The 18,523-nt window shown below is 42.6% G+C and overlaps 1 protein-coding gene across 2 annotated transcripts; it reads right to left on the reverse strand.

Annotated features, from left to right (window-relative positions):
• Nucleotides 1-495: 495 nt before the first annotated feature.
• Nucleotides 496-15,061, reverse strand: khdrbs1b (KH domain containing, RNA binding, signal transduction associated 1b). Of its 2 annotated transcripts, XR_011239526.1 has the most exons (11): nt 14,606-15,032; nt 12,550-12,671; nt 11,391-11,507; nt 10,848-10,994; nt 8,522-8,655; nt 7,066-7,285; nt 6,638-6,705; nt 6,271-6,329; nt 5,936-6,124; nt 3,738-3,805; nt 496-1,871 (listed from the first exon to the last, which is right to left on the reverse strand). XR_011239526.1 is itself a non-coding variant. In XM_069516007.1 (9 exons), the coding sequence occupies exons 1-9, from the start codon at nt 14,697-14,699 to the stop codon at nt 6,018-6,020; spliced, it is 1,068 nt and encodes a 355-aa protein (XP_069372108.1). In that variant the 5' UTR covers nt 14,700-15,061; the 3' UTR covers nt 4,808-6,017. The 2 variants fall into 2 exon arrangements, 1 of the variants encoding a protein (XP_069372108.1); XM_069516007.1 differs by lacking the exons at nt 496-1,871; nt 3,738-3,805 and having other exon boundaries at nt 4,808-6,124; nt 14,606-15,061.
• Between the last annotated feature and the right edge of the window lie 3,462 nt (nt 15,062-18,523).

Here is an 18,523-nt window from a genome sequence, read left to right on the forward strand (position 1 = left end):
GTGAACCAAGAGAACACAGACCACTGATTATAGTAACCATCCCCTTCAATGTCCCTGGGAGATCAAGGACACTCAGGGGGTCAGTTCTCTCCATTCTAAGTCCCATGAGTCACCCAGATCATTGCCCCTCCTGATTTAACAGCAGCTGTGGTGTATCTGGAGGAGGCTAATTGTCACCGTCTTCTCAGGAATCAGCGTGCGATGTTCCTCCGATGGTGTGAAAGATGCAATCCAGCTGTCCACCAAGTCCGCCCACTGCATCTCCGCCAACAACACATACTTGTCGTTTTAACGCACCAGCCTCCGTAGTCTGAATTTCCTCCCAACCCTCAACATCCTCCACCCCCGCCAACAAGGCTCGGAAAGACAACGCGTTCTGGCCTCCTTTCTCTAGCTTTATTCTATACGTTCTCATGTAGCATTATGTGAACGGGGTAGAAAGAGCTGAGCTGCAGCCAAGAAGCAACATCACAGACGAATGATACACAGCTTCGCTCATATCCAAGTCGGCCTTTATTGATCATTGCACAGTAACATTTACTTTCTTTTTCACCCTTTACACTCTTGACAGTTCATCGATTCAAACAAAGGAGACGGATTCCACACCATCGCTTATCCTTCATTAAATTATTGGAGACAAAGAAATCATTACTTTTGACGTAATAGCACATGAAGTTATTTGTGCCTGTTGCCCGTTCCTAATATCCAATGCTCTATCCTCTAAGCTGCTACCTTTTTCAATACACTAAACGGAGCCTCTGACTTGGCTAATGCTGCCTCTGATCAGTGGATCGGGACACAGAGATTTGTTTTTAATACAGGAAAGTACAGTTTTGACCTCCAAATGTAGCTCAGCACCACAGGCAGCTGTAATATCCGTGATAATGGCAGAAAATGGCATGGAGGGGAATCAGATCAACAGAGGCATGATGGATAGATGAAGAGAAGTAAGTAATGTCTGTCTTCGCCCTTTGTCCCTTTCTCACAAGCGGCAATCCCCACGGCTCCATCTTGCTTAATTATCATACTTGGATGCGAAAATGCTGAGAACAGGCCAGCGTTGGTTATGAAAGTGTTGCACATTTGCAAGGAGGGCACATGCGAGCACATGCAAATGGGCCGATGCATTAGCATTTGATATCCTCAGGGCTACACAGGCCGTGCAATGCCAAGATGTGGCGGCGTGCGTGAGCTCACAGTGAACGTAATCGCAGCAAGATAGTGATCCGCACTCTCTGGGTATCTTTAACTTTTAAACCCAGTGTGTAATTTTAATTTTAATTTAAATACTTAAAATGCAGATGTCGAGTGATTCTTCTTGAATACAGCTTGCCTTGCAAAAATTCAAATGATTGAATTCACATTTAATTCAAGTGTTAATAGAAATTAAAAACAATTTCACAGCTTACTATAACAGGAGTGCTCATTTTATGGTGAATTAGGCTGTAACAATTACATTTGTTGAAAGAGGGGGTGGTCCACGGGAAACTGTACGGCAGAATGCCACCAGCAAAGGCTTCAAGTGGGTGTATTCAATGTTTGAAAATAATTACACAAGGATAATGCATGGTAATTCAATATTGACATGAAACGTAGAAACAGTAGGAAACAGTCCATGTAGAACGAGAGCTGTTTGTCAGTCTGTGGTTATTCTGGGTTTCCACTGAGCGGAGTGTCTTCGCTGACCAGCTGCAGCCTCAGTCCTTTTCATTGGGAGTCTGGGCCAGCTGGCACCTGTGGGTCAGTTGGCAGTCAGCCACCACAGCCCCCCTCCCCAGCCAGGAACAGAAATGGGCTCCTTTCAACAGGGGGCCCAGAGAGAGTCGTCCAACCACCTCCTTCATGATGGGCTGCTCCCGTGCATGGCCTTCCTGCAAAAAGCACAGGGTAGATGTTGGCATTAGCGTGATAGCAGGTTCCCCGATCACTAAATCTCTGTTGGCTTTATGGCGATTTAATGACAGATAAGAGGCAGTGCTTAGCGAAACAAAGAGACCACTTTTTTAATTTGATTTTTAAGCTGCGGCTGTAATAATTAAAGGTCATTTTCCTGCCAAGCAGCCCAGCTCTTCAACAGTAGCTAGGCAACATTTTTCTTAGAGAGACAAAATTACTGGCGAGACAGGTGATTGTGGGGTTAGTGCATTAATATTTCAATCAACAGCTAAAGTGGTAACAGGTCGCGGTTGTCGGGTACTTTCCAGCAGCTTTGAACATAACAGCAAATTTAAAGAAAGGCCCAGACACTGTCTCACGATTCAAGGTTTCTCTAATGTCTGGACACGAAGCAGCATATGTCTGTCATTATTAGTCACTAGAATTTTGCTCAGAGATTTCAGAAAAAGCTGCGTTGCTTTGTTATTACAAAGAATTTCCTTTTTCTAACATTTCTAAAAACTAGTGGTAGTCTTGTAGAACACAATCTTCTAACAAGTGAGTGACCTTTCTGTCAGAACACATCCCAAAGTATGCCCTCAGACAGTTTTGTTATCCAGCTTCACTCAACTAAAATGCCAATGACAGTGACATTTCCTAAAAGTCTGTCCACCAAGCATTACTTTCCGAGCCTTCATTTAACTTTTTCCTGCCTTCAAGGCACAGACAGGACATCATGAGAAATCCCTCTGACACCTCTTCCCTCCTGCTGGTTCCATTTCGGGAATCTCTAGAGTCTCTCTCGCTACTGTTTTCCTTCTGTCAGAGAGCCTTGAGCCTACAGATCCTCATTAGTCACTTTCCCTGAGACTGCACTGACACCACGGCTTTCTCCCTCACTAAGACTTGCTGAAGGCTAGAGTGGCCACACACCAATTCACAGACACTGTCAAAAGCAAGGCGACTTAACAGGAGCTGGGCAATCATCAGGATCAACCAACCTTTGAAATGCTGTGAATTTCACTAATGTGCTGCTGCTGCTGCTGCATTCTGTTACACAGGCTGAAAAATAAAAAAGTTAAAGGACCATACTAGGGGAAATAATGTTTTAGACCATTAACAATTGTGTATGATTTATACGGTTAGAACTGGTTAATTCCCACAGGGGGGAAATGTGTCCGCCAACTTAAGTGTTGAAAGCAGGGACTAAAAACTCTCTATAGGTTTTGATTGCAGATGAAAAAGGATTCACAGCATTGTAGCACAGAATACTTCTAGCCTGGCGCTGTTGAAAAAACCCAAAAATCTACCTACCTGCCTAAACCTAGTAACACACTATCTCTTATTTAATGAATAAAATAACCCAATTGTGATGCAGATTTTGCTAACTTCGACAAGAGGCAGGCTAGGTTCTTCTCCATTCTCAATCCTAATGATAGGCTAAAAGTTACTGTAAATGAAAATGTGAATAAGCTTTCCAAAAATGCTGCACTATTCCTTTTAAAAAACGCTGCTGCCTCGGACCAGACATTCCAATCTGAGTCGTCTGAGTGCCCATGAATGCACCAATTGGGAAAGAGTCAGAAAAAAAGCTCAGTTTGCTACAAAAGCAATGAAGCTTTGATAAATCAATAAAGCAGCTGGATTTGTTCTCCGACGACGACACATTCCATGTAAGTCTCACATCTATGCAGGTATTTTCCTATTACTCAAACATGAATGGATACTAATGGCTGCCTGGAAGATAGAAACTTCAATCTAAACGTTGCTGTATGGATAGCAGTGATGGGAAAAAAAATGGAGCGTGTAGTTAATGAGGTGAGGACATGCAAAGAAAAAGAAACATGCAGCAGTGAACCAACCTGAGCTTTGTATGGTCTCACTTCAGCAGACTGTCAGTCTCTGGGCACTCAGTGACCGATGGCTGTGCCTGAAGGAAGGACAAACCCCAAATCAATATCTTGTCTAAAATCACTGAGAGAAACTTGAGACAGAGATCATGCAACGTCTACAGGAGAAGATATGCTCATGCAACTCAAGCTGTCTTTTTTGGATAACTTTGTACAGGCAGAACCTTTTCAATATTACAGTAAGCAACCTTTACACAGCAAATGAAAAAAGTAACAGCAGCTCAACTGTACAGAAGAGATTGACATAGATTTGGCTTTTTTCATTTTAGCATGAGTTGCATTAACACTATGCTAATATATTTTGTTAGTACACAGAACAGTTATTTTGGTACATAAAATCCACTACTGTATGATATTGGAAGTTACGTTTGTCTTACTTTTGAGTCGATTCTTTTTTGTTGCCATGACTGCAATAATATTTTAAGAAAGTGTACGCATTTACCAGCAAGTTTATGTCAATGGATAAACACACTACGAAATTAAACATTTAGGGTTAGGTTACCTTTACAGTGGAGTTCTCTAGGTTATAACCATCCTCTCCATTGCACTGCCATTACTCTGTACTAAAGTAGCCATCGCGCCAGCGTCATTCATGACAACGAAGCCTAGACCTGAATGGTGGTGGTTTGAATTCAGTTAATTTTCAGATGCTATAAAAGCAATTCTCATTAACGATTACGACCACAGGTAAGAGGATTGAAAAAGTCTTATACATACCCAGGCATTCAATGCTTTAGAACTCTATACACATTAGGAAGCTATCCAGGTTATTTTAGAGGTCTTACCTCTGGGTCCTTTTTAAAAAGTATAGAAAGAGAGAGAAAGAATAAGTTGTGCTCTTTTGATAATCAATCAAGACATCATTTAGTAGGGTTAAAGTCTCCAGACGTCAATACATTCATTTAGATTTAAAATGCGGTTTTGAATGAGAAACAAAGCAAAACACCTACATCTGACTGCTGAAGGTTGTTTAAAAAAGGCAATTTCAGAATTTTACTAGGACAGGAAACAAATAAAGCAAGTTAAGTTTCATAAAAAACAAACTAAGCTTTATTGACAAACTGCTGCAAAACATCTTTTGGACAGATTTAGTAACCTATTTAGGCAAGCTTACACATGTAGCATAATGCATTTTATGGAGAGGGTACAGATACTAGTGGCAGAATAAGTACAGTTAGTTTTAAAATATGTACAATAGTTCGGATTGAGCTGCAGGATCCCTTCTCTATAGAAAGAGAAGACCCATGTGGAGATTTTTGTCCCAATCCTTCTTTGAGTATTTTGTGCATGCAGTTTATAGAGAATCAGATCACAGAATGAAGACCTGATCTGTTTTTAGCATAACAGGTGGCCATCTCTTGGCCGTGTTCTTATTAAACAAACATTTTGTCTTCAGAATCTTAAAATTAACCTTTTAAAACAAATTGAGGATATGAGGACAGTCCATCTCAACAGTGTCTATTAGGGCTATATTTCAAAACTCTAAGTACAATAACAAATATTGCTGCCTAAGGCTAAATGGACAACGTTTTAGAACTATTTAAAAACAAACCATCATCAAGAATGAATTGTACTGATTCCATTAACATTGATTCTTTAACCTTCACTTGATTTAAGATTGACTTTTTTGTTTCTATATTACATAATTGGAAGTTTAAAAGGTCTTTTATTTGGCTATATTAACAGAATTTTGAAATGTAGCCTAAATGGGAATCTGCAACTGACCCTCGACAGATTCTTTGTATTTAAAAACAATTAATATGGATTCCTTAGACAAGTGGGTAATGAGCCACTAATTCCACTAGAAACGATTACTCCCAAACAGTTAAAAAATTTATGATCAACAATGCAAAAAAGCCAGAGGGGGGTAAAAAAGGTCAGAGAAAGTATACAGCAACATAAACAAAAATTCAAATGAAAGAGAACAAAAAACGGATGCCAACTTCTCTCTAACCCATCTAAAAGCCGCTTTGGTTGGTTGGATGGATGGGTGGGTGGTTGGTTGGTTGGTGCGACAAAGGAGGGGGTGGGGGAGGGAGTTCAGGGTCAAATCTCAAAAACCAGCTCCGATTTTCAGTTCCCAATTTGCTCTCTCGTATTAAGTCCGGTGTAGGAAAAAAGACCAAACCAAAGACAAAACGGACAATTACTTTTGTCGGGCTGCTTAAAGCAAGAGCTGCCGTGGGAGACAGGCGGTAGTCAGGGCGACACGTTAGGGGTGGCGAGTCTGCTTCAGTACTGTCGGTATGGGTGCTCCCGGTAAGGCGTCTTGGCACCTCTGGAGGGGGGAGGGGCCTTTCCTGGACCTAATTGCTGGGTCCCGTTCCAGTTATCCTGGCCTGGAGATGGACACAGAGACAAAATAAACACACACATTCATATCGGCTTTTGGTCGTGTTTGTTTCTACACTTCCTGTATTCAGCATCTTTTTTACTGTACAAATTTGATCATCTTTGTTGACAGAGAATTCAATTATTCCCTTACCATACGACTCGTAGGAGTCTGTTGTCTCTCCGTGTCCGTAGTCAAAGTATTCTGGCTCTCTGATGGTCAAACAAACAGGGAGATGAAAAAAAATAACTTTTAATCTTTGAAAAACATCAAGTAGCTGCTGATTTTAATGTCTAGGGGGATGATAATTGGCTTCCACTAAGATCAAAGCTTGGCTCTATAACATGGAACATCTGAGTCCCGGCTGGTTCCTCCTAACGAAACCATCAATGTTGTGTTTGTGCAGAAGGGCCAAACAGTGTTTCTATAACTCCCATCTCAAGTGAAATCAGCAACCCGGTGATGTGTGAGCAGTTTGTGAGGAGCGGCTGAAAACTAAGGAGACATCTGATTCACTCACGCCTGCGGCTGACTGTAATAGCTGTCGTATGACTCGTAGGTCGTGTCTGTGTAGCTCTCGTCGTAGCCCTGAAGAGGAAAGGAAACAGAGAAACAGAGTGAGACTTCAGGAGAGACTTGTCCATGAATCATCAATGTCAAGATGTCCCCAAATTGCTAGACTGGTGCTAAAGGAGACAGGTTCCCCTTATGTTTCAAGCATCTGAGATCACTCTTTCCTCTGATGATGGACGGGATGTTTAAAGCTATTAGGGTGCCCAAAACAATTTCATTCAGAGTGGAAGCGTGTTGGAGAGGGACATTAAAATGTTGCATCACATCTTTACCACAAAACTAGTCTTTTGGCCTTTACACTATATTTTCCTGAAATATACAAGTACTAACTAAATGAATAAAGGAAAACCTCCCTTCACTGTAAGTTGTACTTACGTATTCATCGTAGCTCTCTGGGCCAGTGGTGGTTGAGTGCTGATGAGGGGGGGCCATCCTCTGGGGAGGTCCAGCAGCTGGGGGCCGGGCACGGGGTGCCGCAGCTCCCCTGGCAGGTGCTGCAGGGGGTCCTCCCCGGCCTCCTGGGGCACCCCTCACTGGGCCACCTCGAGTCACACCTCCCCTGGTGGCAGCACCGCGAGGAGGCATTCCCCTACCCCTGGAGAAAAGATCAGAGTTACTACTGTACAGTTTGATATTGTGGAAAAAGATGTGGGAATAGATTAGCAAAAAGCCTGGAAACTGGGAAACATCTAGCCTAGCACCTTTAAAGCTCATTAATTAGCATGCTATATCTTGTTAGTTAAAATAATAGTTATTGAGCTTTACAGGAGCTGGTCAGGGTAGCCATTTCCCCATGTTTCAAGTCTTATAGCGTAGCTAACCAGCTGCTGGCTCCAGTGATGCATTTATGGAATTGATGCACTCGTCCAATTACAACAGAAGTGCATTTTCAAAATGTCAAACTATTCTTTAAAACCTTTAAGACCAGATGGAACACATGCATGCATCTTCATTTCGAGCTCGATATTGCCGCTGTGTCAGTGTTTGAAGCCAGTTGAGCTCATTGAAGCTCAGGCTGAGAGACGGGAGGGGGTACGATTTTGGTGAGTAAGAGCCAGTGTGACCACAAGCCAGAAGTAAAAGATTGACCCAGTACAGCAGGTTACAGGGTCAGTTAAACCTTTGTGTTTGAGTCTCTGAAGCACATAGAAACATGGACTAAAAACCTTCGCAAGCTCAAACCTTTGGCTTTTATTATAAGTCATTGCCTTTGCCTGCGTTTTCATCAACATGAAAAAAAAAAATCAATAAGCTACAAAAAAATTGAACTGAACTTAATATGTTGACAAATGCGCTTGTTGTTTCCAGTCACATCCAGTTTCCGGGGCAAAGGAAATGGTTTACAATAAAAGCCAAAGGTTTAAGCTCAAACTGTTTTCATTTCAAGTTTCAATCAGAAACTGAGAAATAGAGGTTTTGGTGAACATTGTTTTTTTTTTTTTTTCATTTAATGCTCAGGTTCCTTTAGAGGGCACCAAAGGTGATAATGGGTAAATGAAAACTTAAATTACTGTAATACTTTTACCATTCTCAACGTTTTGTGTGAAGACCCATTTGTTCGGAACATTTGATTCAGTATGTCTTGTATTCTCGAAGGTATTCTTTGTCAAAAAGCTTACCAATATCCACGAATTGTCCATCAGCTTATACATACACAAATACTACACAGTTAAAGAAAAAGGAGTAAATATGAAACTACTCCAGCATTTTCATTAATGTATAGATACAGTAGCAGATGAACAGCAGTGTCTTTGTATTGCCTCTCTGACCCAGCAGTTGTTATATGAGAAAGTGTATGTGTTTGTTTGTGTATGTGTTTGCATCTCCTCACCTGTGTGCTCCAGCAGGAGGGATCCCGCGGCCCCTGACCGGCATGCCCCCTCGACCCCGGGCCCCGTGCTCCTGGCCTCCGTTCAGGTAGCTCATCTCCATGAACTGCTCCTGGCAGATATCATCCATCATATCCTACACACACACACACACAGGGGGAGAAAATAAAAAAGACATGAGCAAGTATGAGAAACAAGAGCATGTGACATGGGAAAAGTGAAGCCACGCAGATGAAAAAGAGAGGGAAGAAAAGCACGGAAGGAGGAATGATGAATAAAAGAGTGAGACACAATTACTGAGCAGATCAAAACAAGGCATCCCCCTAATGGCCAACAGAGCGAGTGGAAGAAAAAGTCTCAGCGCCAGTGAGTCAGAGTGTGAAGAGAGAGGGGGGTCGTGAATGTGGGAGGTTGGAAACCATCCATCCTCACTCCCCGCCTTCCTGTTCCTCTCCATCATGCACAAAATGTAAATCACTTCTGCCTGCACTTCCTGACAAGTCTGGTATGACTGCATCAGCGGTTACCTTATTCTATTTGCAAAAAACAATAAGTTGGTGGTGGATTAGCGTGGCTGCCTGTCGGAGCAGCACAAATCCAGCAACACAATCCGCCGACTTTCTTCAGGGACCAATCACAAGAGGCACATAGTGACCCAATCAATCCTTTTGCATAAATCAGTCCCTGGACTGGAGTGGTGACAGAGCACTAACAATGGTGAAAGGGAAAGGTGGATGGAATATGCAGCACATACTGCAGCTTTCAGTTTTTCTCAATGCAACACAAGCAGAAAAACAACTAATGTAATCAGTCAAAAACAATTTGACTGATTACAAATTCATCTCCGACAGTAACCGTGTGGCTGCAGTTGCAGTTAATGAGCCAGTGAGGTGGCATATCTTCACCCATCGAGGTATTTAGATTAATGAGGTTTCTTTACACGTTACATCTTATGGACGATATTTCGTTTTAAAAAAATTGTCAATGTCGACGCATAAGAAGCTATGCAAATCATTCACACCAGAGCGAGGCTCTGTTTTTGCATTTACATTTGCAGACAAGCGGGTACACGGGCATAGAAAGGATGAGAGGGAACAGTCGTCAAAGCCTAGTGGAATACCTGAGAAGTACAGGTAATACATAAAACATTTCTCCAACAAGTCACATCCACCAATTCTCTGAGTCACTCATTAAAATATGTCCTCTTTCAAATGAGGGACATCAAGCCCAACAGATTAGAGCCTTAAATTCTACAAGTTCTGCTTTTCACATAACATGGCAGAATCAACACTGCAGCTGCTTCATCAGTCAGTTCATCCCGCCTCTGGTTTTAACTTATTCTTTCTCCTTAAGAACCATCCAGACTAATTAAAAAATGTAAGGCATCTCACAAACCCCCAGGCGAGAGCCATTGTTCCAGCACTATGGGCTTCAGCCGGGGTTTGACAGCAGATCGGGTTTGGCCCGTGCTCAAGAACCTCTCAGCATAAAACCAATAAAGCCCACATATCTGTCTCGGAGTCGTGCATCTCCTGGCTGACTCCTCTCAGTCGCTGAAGAATGAGACTCGGGTAAAGACACAGTGATGGACAGACATGCAGGCGCACCACATGATGGGGTAACCCTGCTGACACAGTGAAAGCAACCCAATTCCTCCTCTTAAGCTGATTGCTTTACGTGCCTAGACTGTGCCATGGGGTCTGTCTGCTCCAGGTGAACACCCACTCCATCTCCTCGAGATGTACCGCTGGGACCCCCTCCCAGGGCGGCGTCTAATTCACACCCTGTGACTGCTCACCTTTCTGACAGGTGACCCTTAGTCGCTAAAAACACTTCATCCAGCAGGATCCCACAAACTTATTTTAAAGCCGTACATGGCATCAATTGATAAGTCATCGAGGAGATAATTAATAAAGTAATTTGAAATTCAATCTTTTACATCATTTTTCAAGCAAACATTCCCTGATTCCAACTTCTCCTCATCTTACGTGAATCAGTCCTTTTAGGGTTTTAAGGTATTGATTGGAAAAAACTCAAGGTATTTGAAAATATCAACATTGACTTAAGGGAATTATATTACTGTAGGGTTTTTCACATGACATTTATAGACCAAACAGCTTGGGAACTAAACAGCAGGATAATGGATGAGGACAAATTGCAGTTTATATGGTCAAGCAGTCAACTCCACTCTGAACAACTCCTCTTGTCTAAAAGACATTGCTTAAGCAACCAAAAAAATGGTTGTTAGTTGCAGCTCTTGCTCAGTTCATACAGGCGAGCGGACAAATGAGAACAGACAAAAACAAGCCAACAGCAAATAGGACTCACTGGGAACAGGAACTTCTTGACCTCCTCCATGGCGTGTGCCATACGCAGGTAGGCGTCGGGCACGGGGGCGAACACCTCGATGAACACGTGCAGCTCCATGGACAAGTGTGCGTACTTGGGCTCGCCGCCTTTTCTCAGCCCCTCCTCCTGAAACAAGCGCACAGGATTTTTCCACAAGTCAAAGAGAGCACGCGGCTAACGCAACACAGATTAAACGAATGATTCAAGAACTTATCGTGTTTCATCCGCCTCAGAAGGCATCAGGCATGTGTGTTTCATTCCTTATCTTTATATAGTTTAATAATCACAAACTGGTGGAGAACAGGTTTCATGGGCTTCCCTAAAGATTCCTGGAACAGCTGCACGGAGCGTAGCTGCCCTTGGCTTTACATTTACGTTCAGCCGAGCTATCCTACGAGTTGATGCCATCTGGGCTCACTGCCTGCCATCCTTCTCAAGTACAGGCCAGATGTCTTATGGCTTTAAGTGCCTCCTAGGTTTTTAACATGTGTGTGTGTGTCTGTGTGTGTGTGTGTGTCATACCTTGGTTTTGTCTCTCATGGATCCTTTGCCCAGCACAGAGATTTTGGCTCCAGTCTCTTCCTGTAGCCGTTTGATTGTGTTGCCCTGAGGTCCCAAAATCTTCCCCACAAAATTGAACTAATAACAAGACAAAGCGGGGGGGGGGGGGGGGGGGTCAGCATGACAATCAAAGCAGAGGCCAGTGCATACTGCAGCTCTAAGGAGTAGATTTAACAAAGAAGGTCGACAGGAGCAATTAAGGGCAGTAGTACCGTCAATTACTATTTGCTACGATTATCAGAGCACTGAGCCAGAACCAGCCTGTGATCAAAAGCTGCAATCTTTACCTCCTCAATCTTTGAACAATGTAATTACTGTTTATAAGATGTGTCCTACAATTAGCTATCACTGCCAAACGCATGTAGCAAAAAAAGGCAATTCCTCCGGGAGTTGTAAAGGTGGCTTTTTGTAATCAGAGTACCCTCAATAGCTTTGTCATTCCTGACACAGAGGACTGATGCGCAAATGAAATCTAAGTCTGGGAGATCAGAGGGCTGTCTTACCAGCACAGACCAGACTCCTACATCATATTGATCTGATGCTTGGGAGGGGGCAGCATCTATAGATTTTAATCTTCTTAGAAGTGCTCGGAACAAAAGTAAAATCAAAGTCTAGAAACTTTTAACGCCAAAAAAGTAAATTGGATACTTGACGTTACACAGGTTTCAAGAAGCTGCAATAAGAACCTGACCCAATCTGATGAGAAGAAACTTAACAACATGCAGATTGAGTCAAGAGTTTGATTCCCTCACGCACACATTGTCCATCATAAATAATAAAGTGGATGAATTTACCTGACAAGACATCATCATTCTGAACAGTCTGAACAGAGGAGATCGAATCCACTGAACACAGTATGAATTACACTGAAACATAGATCCATCCTAACTATAGTGATGTTAACATTTCGATCCTTACTGTGATATTTTAAAACATATCACCTGTAATTATACGCTGCAGCTTAAAGATTGGGGTTGAGAGGAGTAATTTGAGACTCCACAGAAACCCTGTGGCTTTGTATAATTGAAACCCGGCTGCAGGATAAATTAAATCAAGAGGGGTTCACGCTGAAAAAGAGGACAGAGAAAAGAAAGACAAATGCGGGGCAGAGGAAGCTCACCTTCGGGTACTGTTTGACTGGTATGAGCACTCGTTCCTTAAGTTTGATGTTCTTTGTTGTGAAAAGGTCCAGGTATGTTTCTGCCTCCTTTTTAGTCTCGCCTTTCTGGATTCTATCAATTTCTAGAAGGAGGTAGAGGTATTGTTTCAGGCAAAGCATTCATGCAGTCTAACAGGATGCAGAGACAGCACATCATCCTCATCAGGTGGATTCATATGAGGGAAGTTAGCAGTGATTTGGGTGATTTATGGTGAAAACCATGGAGTCGTCTATGATACAATAATAGATGTTATCATTTTAGACCTCTGTTGTAATATATCCATTGCAGTTCTTTGAATATTAAACATCTTAAAAAGACGCGTCCGCTTTACTGTCCACGTTTTGCTGTTTTTAACATTATCTTGATTTCTACAAGCCGACAAATCACCAAATCAATATTAACTGAACTCCCAAACAACACTGCTCGCAGATAAATAATGAGATGATAACAGAATTTAAGCAACAAGTTTCATTTTGCAATTTTTTTGTGATCTTGGCAACACAGAACAGAGCTAGAGTTTGTTTACTCTTCTGAAAATCCATTAACCATTGCAGCAAAAAATACAAACTCTGGTTGCAGCTTGGTCCACGTGGGGATCTGTTGCTCATCTGCAACTGCTGTCATTTTTAACCGAATATCTTTTGGTTTGGAACATTTGAAGACTCATTCTGAGGTTTAAGAACTCGGGAGATGTTTTTCACCAAGTGGCCCTTCACACACACCAAAGATTGTGATAAATAATGATCAGATTAATCAATCCTACACCTTCCTGTCACGGCAGCAACTGCAACCATCTCAAACCACCTCCTCTCTCCTGGTCATGACAACCCCTGAGCCTGCAGTGTGCAAACATGTCAAATACACCGCAGTCTACCAGCTGCAGGTTTTAAGAGGAGAGAGTGTGGAGGAACCTAACTGAATGTTTAACTGAGGGAAGCCACAACACACACACCGCACACTGACACACTTTCTTACTCTCAAGTTCAGAGATATCGCACATCCTGTCACACAAACTCAATGTTTAACAGAAGGAACCGGAGATACTCTAGATGAGCAGCAGACATGCAGTAGCTGGCAGTAAATGACTCAGAGCCACTGAAAGGGCACAAGGCCAACAACACAGACATTTACTAAATATTCACTTCAAGGATTTTTATTTGTCACATGCACAGAGATACAAGGTAAAGTGCTCCTGGAGATCAACAATAAAAGACGACTTAGCACATAAATTAACAAGAAACCCCTCTCCTTCAGTTTTTAATCCATTGGACTTGGTGTCCACAGCTTGTAATCTCCTGATGCTTTGTGTATTTATAGACACGTGTGGCTGCTTTTACCCATCATCCCACAATGCCATTTACAGGAGGTAAATGTCTTGGTATTAACAGTGCTGCTCCTCTATAAATGCATTATTAATAATACTGGTACGGCATGTACAATATGCTGAATGGCACAGACAGCATTTTCTTTTTGCTACAAGTCTGCATCCTCCTGCTCACGGACACTTCAGCAGCGAGGGCCAGGGGGTCTCCGTCCCGCCGCCGCCTCGCAGCAGCACTGACCTCCGGGCCCAGGGCGCAGAAACTGGCGCACATTTACGACGCTTATACCTTACACACAATTTCATTGAATTATAAGATTTGATTATAAGCCTGCCTCCACGTTACTGAACAGATGCTCCAGAGGAAACGGAAATTAATCCGAACATCAGAAAGTGCGTCTCATCCTGTGGCGCTGCAGCTTCAGGCTGTTTACTCTTCCACATACTAGTCATTGGCATCTAACTAACTCCTGCACGTCTCTCTCTCTCTCACACACACACACACTGATATGATCACTGTGACGTGAAGGCGCTCATCGTCAGGGTGGCCGCTGCCGGGGCAGTGAGTCCACGTCCCGTCCACCAACACATGGCGCTCAGCGCGTGGGGAGGTGTGCGTAAAGAGGTGCGCGCAGAGCCAAATGCCCTGCGAGAGTGATGGTGAAAAATAAGACACCGCGAAACAACCACTTTACCTGCGTTTAAAAGTTTCATGGCGTGCGTAAACGACGAGTCCAGACTGTCCTTCTCCGCCAGCAGCTCGGGGAGGTACTTGTCGTCGTTCTCCATTTTGAGTTTAGACACTGGGGGGGAGGTCAGTCTCGGTGCGAAGAAAAGAGAAAGCGTGAAAAAAAAGCCCCAACAATGACAGAAAAAAAAGAAGTAGTCCAGTTATGTAACTACGGAGTGCCGCGTATCCTCTGTGCGGACTGCGCTGAGCATGTGGCGACCGGACGGATGTTTATTCTGCGTGATACGAGTCCGCTACTCTGCGGTGGCTTGTGGTTTCCAGAGCGGCTGGCTCCGTTGTTCTCAGCAGCGATGGCTGAATGGGACTGTGAGAACAAAAGCGGAGAGAGAGACTAGTGGGGGAATAATCATCGGAGTCAAGCCGACGGAAGTGAGCTCAGAAGGACGTAGCTGTCCGGACTGACGCCGCCTACCGTGCGCTCCGCTCTCCCGTGTGGATGCGCCGCCTCCAGTGGAGATAACCCTCACTCTGATTTACGATAGCGGTGATATGGTCACATATGGAATTTATGGTAATACGGTGGCACTATATTACACTGCTATAGGCAGTTATATCTCCCATGTGATGTCTCAATCTGTATTGGATTAGAGGTGTTGAAGATAAAAATGAACTACTAAGTTACACATGTGTTATGGTGAACAGCAAGTGAATGTGCATTATTTATAAAAAAAAAAGGGATTTTTCATGTATTCATATATTTAATAAGAGTGCAGGTAATGTCAGATTTATTGTATCACTAATACCAAGTGATTACGTTGTATTAATGTCACTATCTTCATCACAGAGTGGCTATTAATTAGAAACATATCTCAAAAGTGAAATTACTAGAATGTACATGACTGTAAACAGTATAGATAGATAGATAGGACTATACTGGACTATACCATATGCATTGAGTTGTTGTACTGCAGTGTAAGACATTTTCATAACAACTATTTTGTGTAAATGTGATAATAATGGGGACACATCTTCAGTATTTAATTTGTCATTATGATTTCAGCTCTGAATGCATTCCCTGAAGTTGTTGCACTTTCATTTCAGGTTCTTTACTGCCCCTTGGTGGCAGTGCTAATCACGACAAAGCAGTGCACTGCTGAAACAGGAACTGGGTCCACAGGAAGAAACCTGTTCTTAATGCTGCCTCCCATCTTCCTCGTGGCTTCGATTGATTCTCCAAACACTCATGTGCAAGTGAGAAGCGCAGTGAAGAGAATGTGTGGGATTGATTTCTCAGATTCGGTAATGAACCTGTCATGTCAGTGAGTGGAGCATGAGGGGTCAGAGGTCAGAGCTGGCCTCATACATACAAAGCAAGAGCAGTTCCCTGTGTATAGGGTCTATAAGCACATACAGTGGTATGCAGAATCTGCAGACGGATGCTCTTTGAACAAACAGCAAAAACTGCAGATCATTTGTCAGTTCGCCGCCGGAGTGAAAACTATTACGATCGACCGCAGGTGTACCCAGGCATGCATCTGCTCAAAACAAATGAAGGCAAAAATTGTCTGCAATAAACACTTATGGGAGGCCGAAGACCCGCTCTAACTATCAGCGTTCAGCATGATCTATCTCTGACCATTACAGTGTTATTAGTGTTGGGGGTTGCAAGGTTGTCCTGACTCTGCTTGTCATTGACAGAATGGATAGCCTGTGAGCTGAATTTCAATTGGCTCATAAAAGGAAGAGTTACTTCTCTTGGCAGGTGGAGGAGTTCCAATTCGATAGCTCGCACTCTTGCCTTCTGCTTGTGTGGACTTCCCCTGTCCCCTAACATACAGAGCCACAGTCTGGGGTAAACAGGGGCAGATGGAAGGGGGTAAACACTGGGGTTAGGCTTGTAAAAGGCACTGCAGCTGAAGATCTTTGCATCCGACCATTTTTGCACGCCCGACATAGTCCAACAAATTTTAAGGATTCTGTGTTCCCCCAGAGTTTCATCCTTGTTAGAGCAGAGGAGCCTGCAAAATGGCACATCAAGCATCATGGGACTCTGAAGGTGCACTAAAAGTCAAACAAATGAAACTGTTTTCTACTCCTTATGGCAGATTTCACTGCAATTTTTAGAAACTGCAGTATAACAAGATATAGAGTCTGCAGCCTAATCAGTGGCTCTGAGTGGCTGTACTTACACCACGGTGCTTTGACTTCAATCGGAATTCTAATATGCTCAAAAGGACAATGCTAATATGGTGGTGTTTAACAGGTATAATCATAGCCTGTATATAAAGATGGACGACATTAAAAGTCATCATCAAAAGTGAAGCCAAATCATCTTGATTGATCCCTGGTCATTGGCTGCAGTACAGGATATAAACCCTGTCTCCTCCATGTTAGTGAATTGAACAAGGGCCAAACAATAAAGTCAATTTAAACATTTTGGTTTCTGTCATTTTAAGTCGGTAGTTTTTATCACAGATGCTATGAAATGATGAGACGTACTCATAATCAGTCGAGCATGTGTTTGAGAGGACCTTGTTAACGCAGCTCCACAGCACGATCAGTACTGGCTTCTGGCTCCAAATGACATCAAGAGTGCAAGATGGCTTTATGCGTATCCAGGATATCACGGCCTCACTTTTGTAGAATGGGAGGAAGTGAAGTCCCTCATCTTTGTAGGTATATTGTTTAACATGTTGACCATCTTAGTTTTGTCGGGTAGCATGCTACAATTTGCCAATTCGCACTTGACACATGTATGACTTTCATCCGACGTCAAAGTTTTTGGGACAGGTTTGATTTACTGCATTTTTTGTATCTGCCAAAGTTATTTTAGAGAAATGTTTGAGCACTCAGAGCCAGACAAAAAATCTGGCATTTGATTTAAGATGTTACACTGAGATTTCCCTGTTTGTGGTTTGTGCCCTGATGCACTGATGATGGCTGATAACATTTAAGCCTATAGTGTGTGTGTGTGTGTGTGTGCCTGTGTGGATGTGTCTTTGTGTGTGTGTTTGTGTCCTTACCTGCCAGACGTTGCTCATGATCAATTGGATTACAGGAATATGCTTTCTCCTTTTAAATGTGTGGTCTCAGTACTGCAGCTCATCAAACTGGACCACTGACATCCTGAAATAGACTTAAAGGCAAACAGGATAACTTTGCAGCTCCTTAATCAGAATATGATATTTCTGTTTGTTACAGACGGCTTCTCAGGATTGGATGGGCCCACTAGTTTTCTTCTTAGAAGTGAGAGGACCACAAAATCATCCTCACTGCTCGACTCAATTTTATCTCCTACTGCGACTACTACTGCTTAAATGAGTAGAATCATAAAACAAATTGAACTTAGTGGGCAAGGTTTCTGTGTGTAAGGATTTTTATTGGATGATGGTTTTAAAAAATCCATAAAAGAAAGACTTAGTTAGTAAAGAGTTAGTTTGCAGAGACCTTAAGGTTGAGTTTTCAGGTATTGCATTGTAATTGAAATACTTAAAGAAAATTCCTATTTTGACTACTTCTTCTACTAATGGCATCATTTTTGATGATTATTCTGGATACGTTAACGTTTTTACCCTGCTGATGAAGCTACAGGAAAGGCCAAGAGATCACTAAAGTCAATAGATTTGAATTCTGTGGGGATCATCTCCACAAAAAACCCTAGACATTTTACCAACCTCATTTTGGTGTTTTTGCTATATTTTCAAGAGCTCATCATTGTGAGTTGGATTCATGCTCCAGGAACAATGACAGCCTGCAGAAAATATCACAGCAATTCATTTATTAAGCCTAATTGTTGAGAGATCTCAGTCTTTACTGGTGTAGTCAAAGTGGTGAACCAAGTGACCGATCCTGCCATCTTACACTGCTACAGAATATTTGTTTCTGCTCAGACATCTGACATGAAAATAATCAAAATAATAAA

This window comes from Paralichthys olivaceus, chromosome 20, assembly GCF_024713975.1.
Source record: "Paralichthys olivaceus isolate ysfri-2021 chromosome 20, ASM2471397v2, whole genome shotgun sequence".
Lineage (NCBI taxonomy): Eukaryota > Metazoa > Chordata > Actinopteri > Pleuronectiformes > Paralichthyidae > Paralichthys > Paralichthys olivaceus.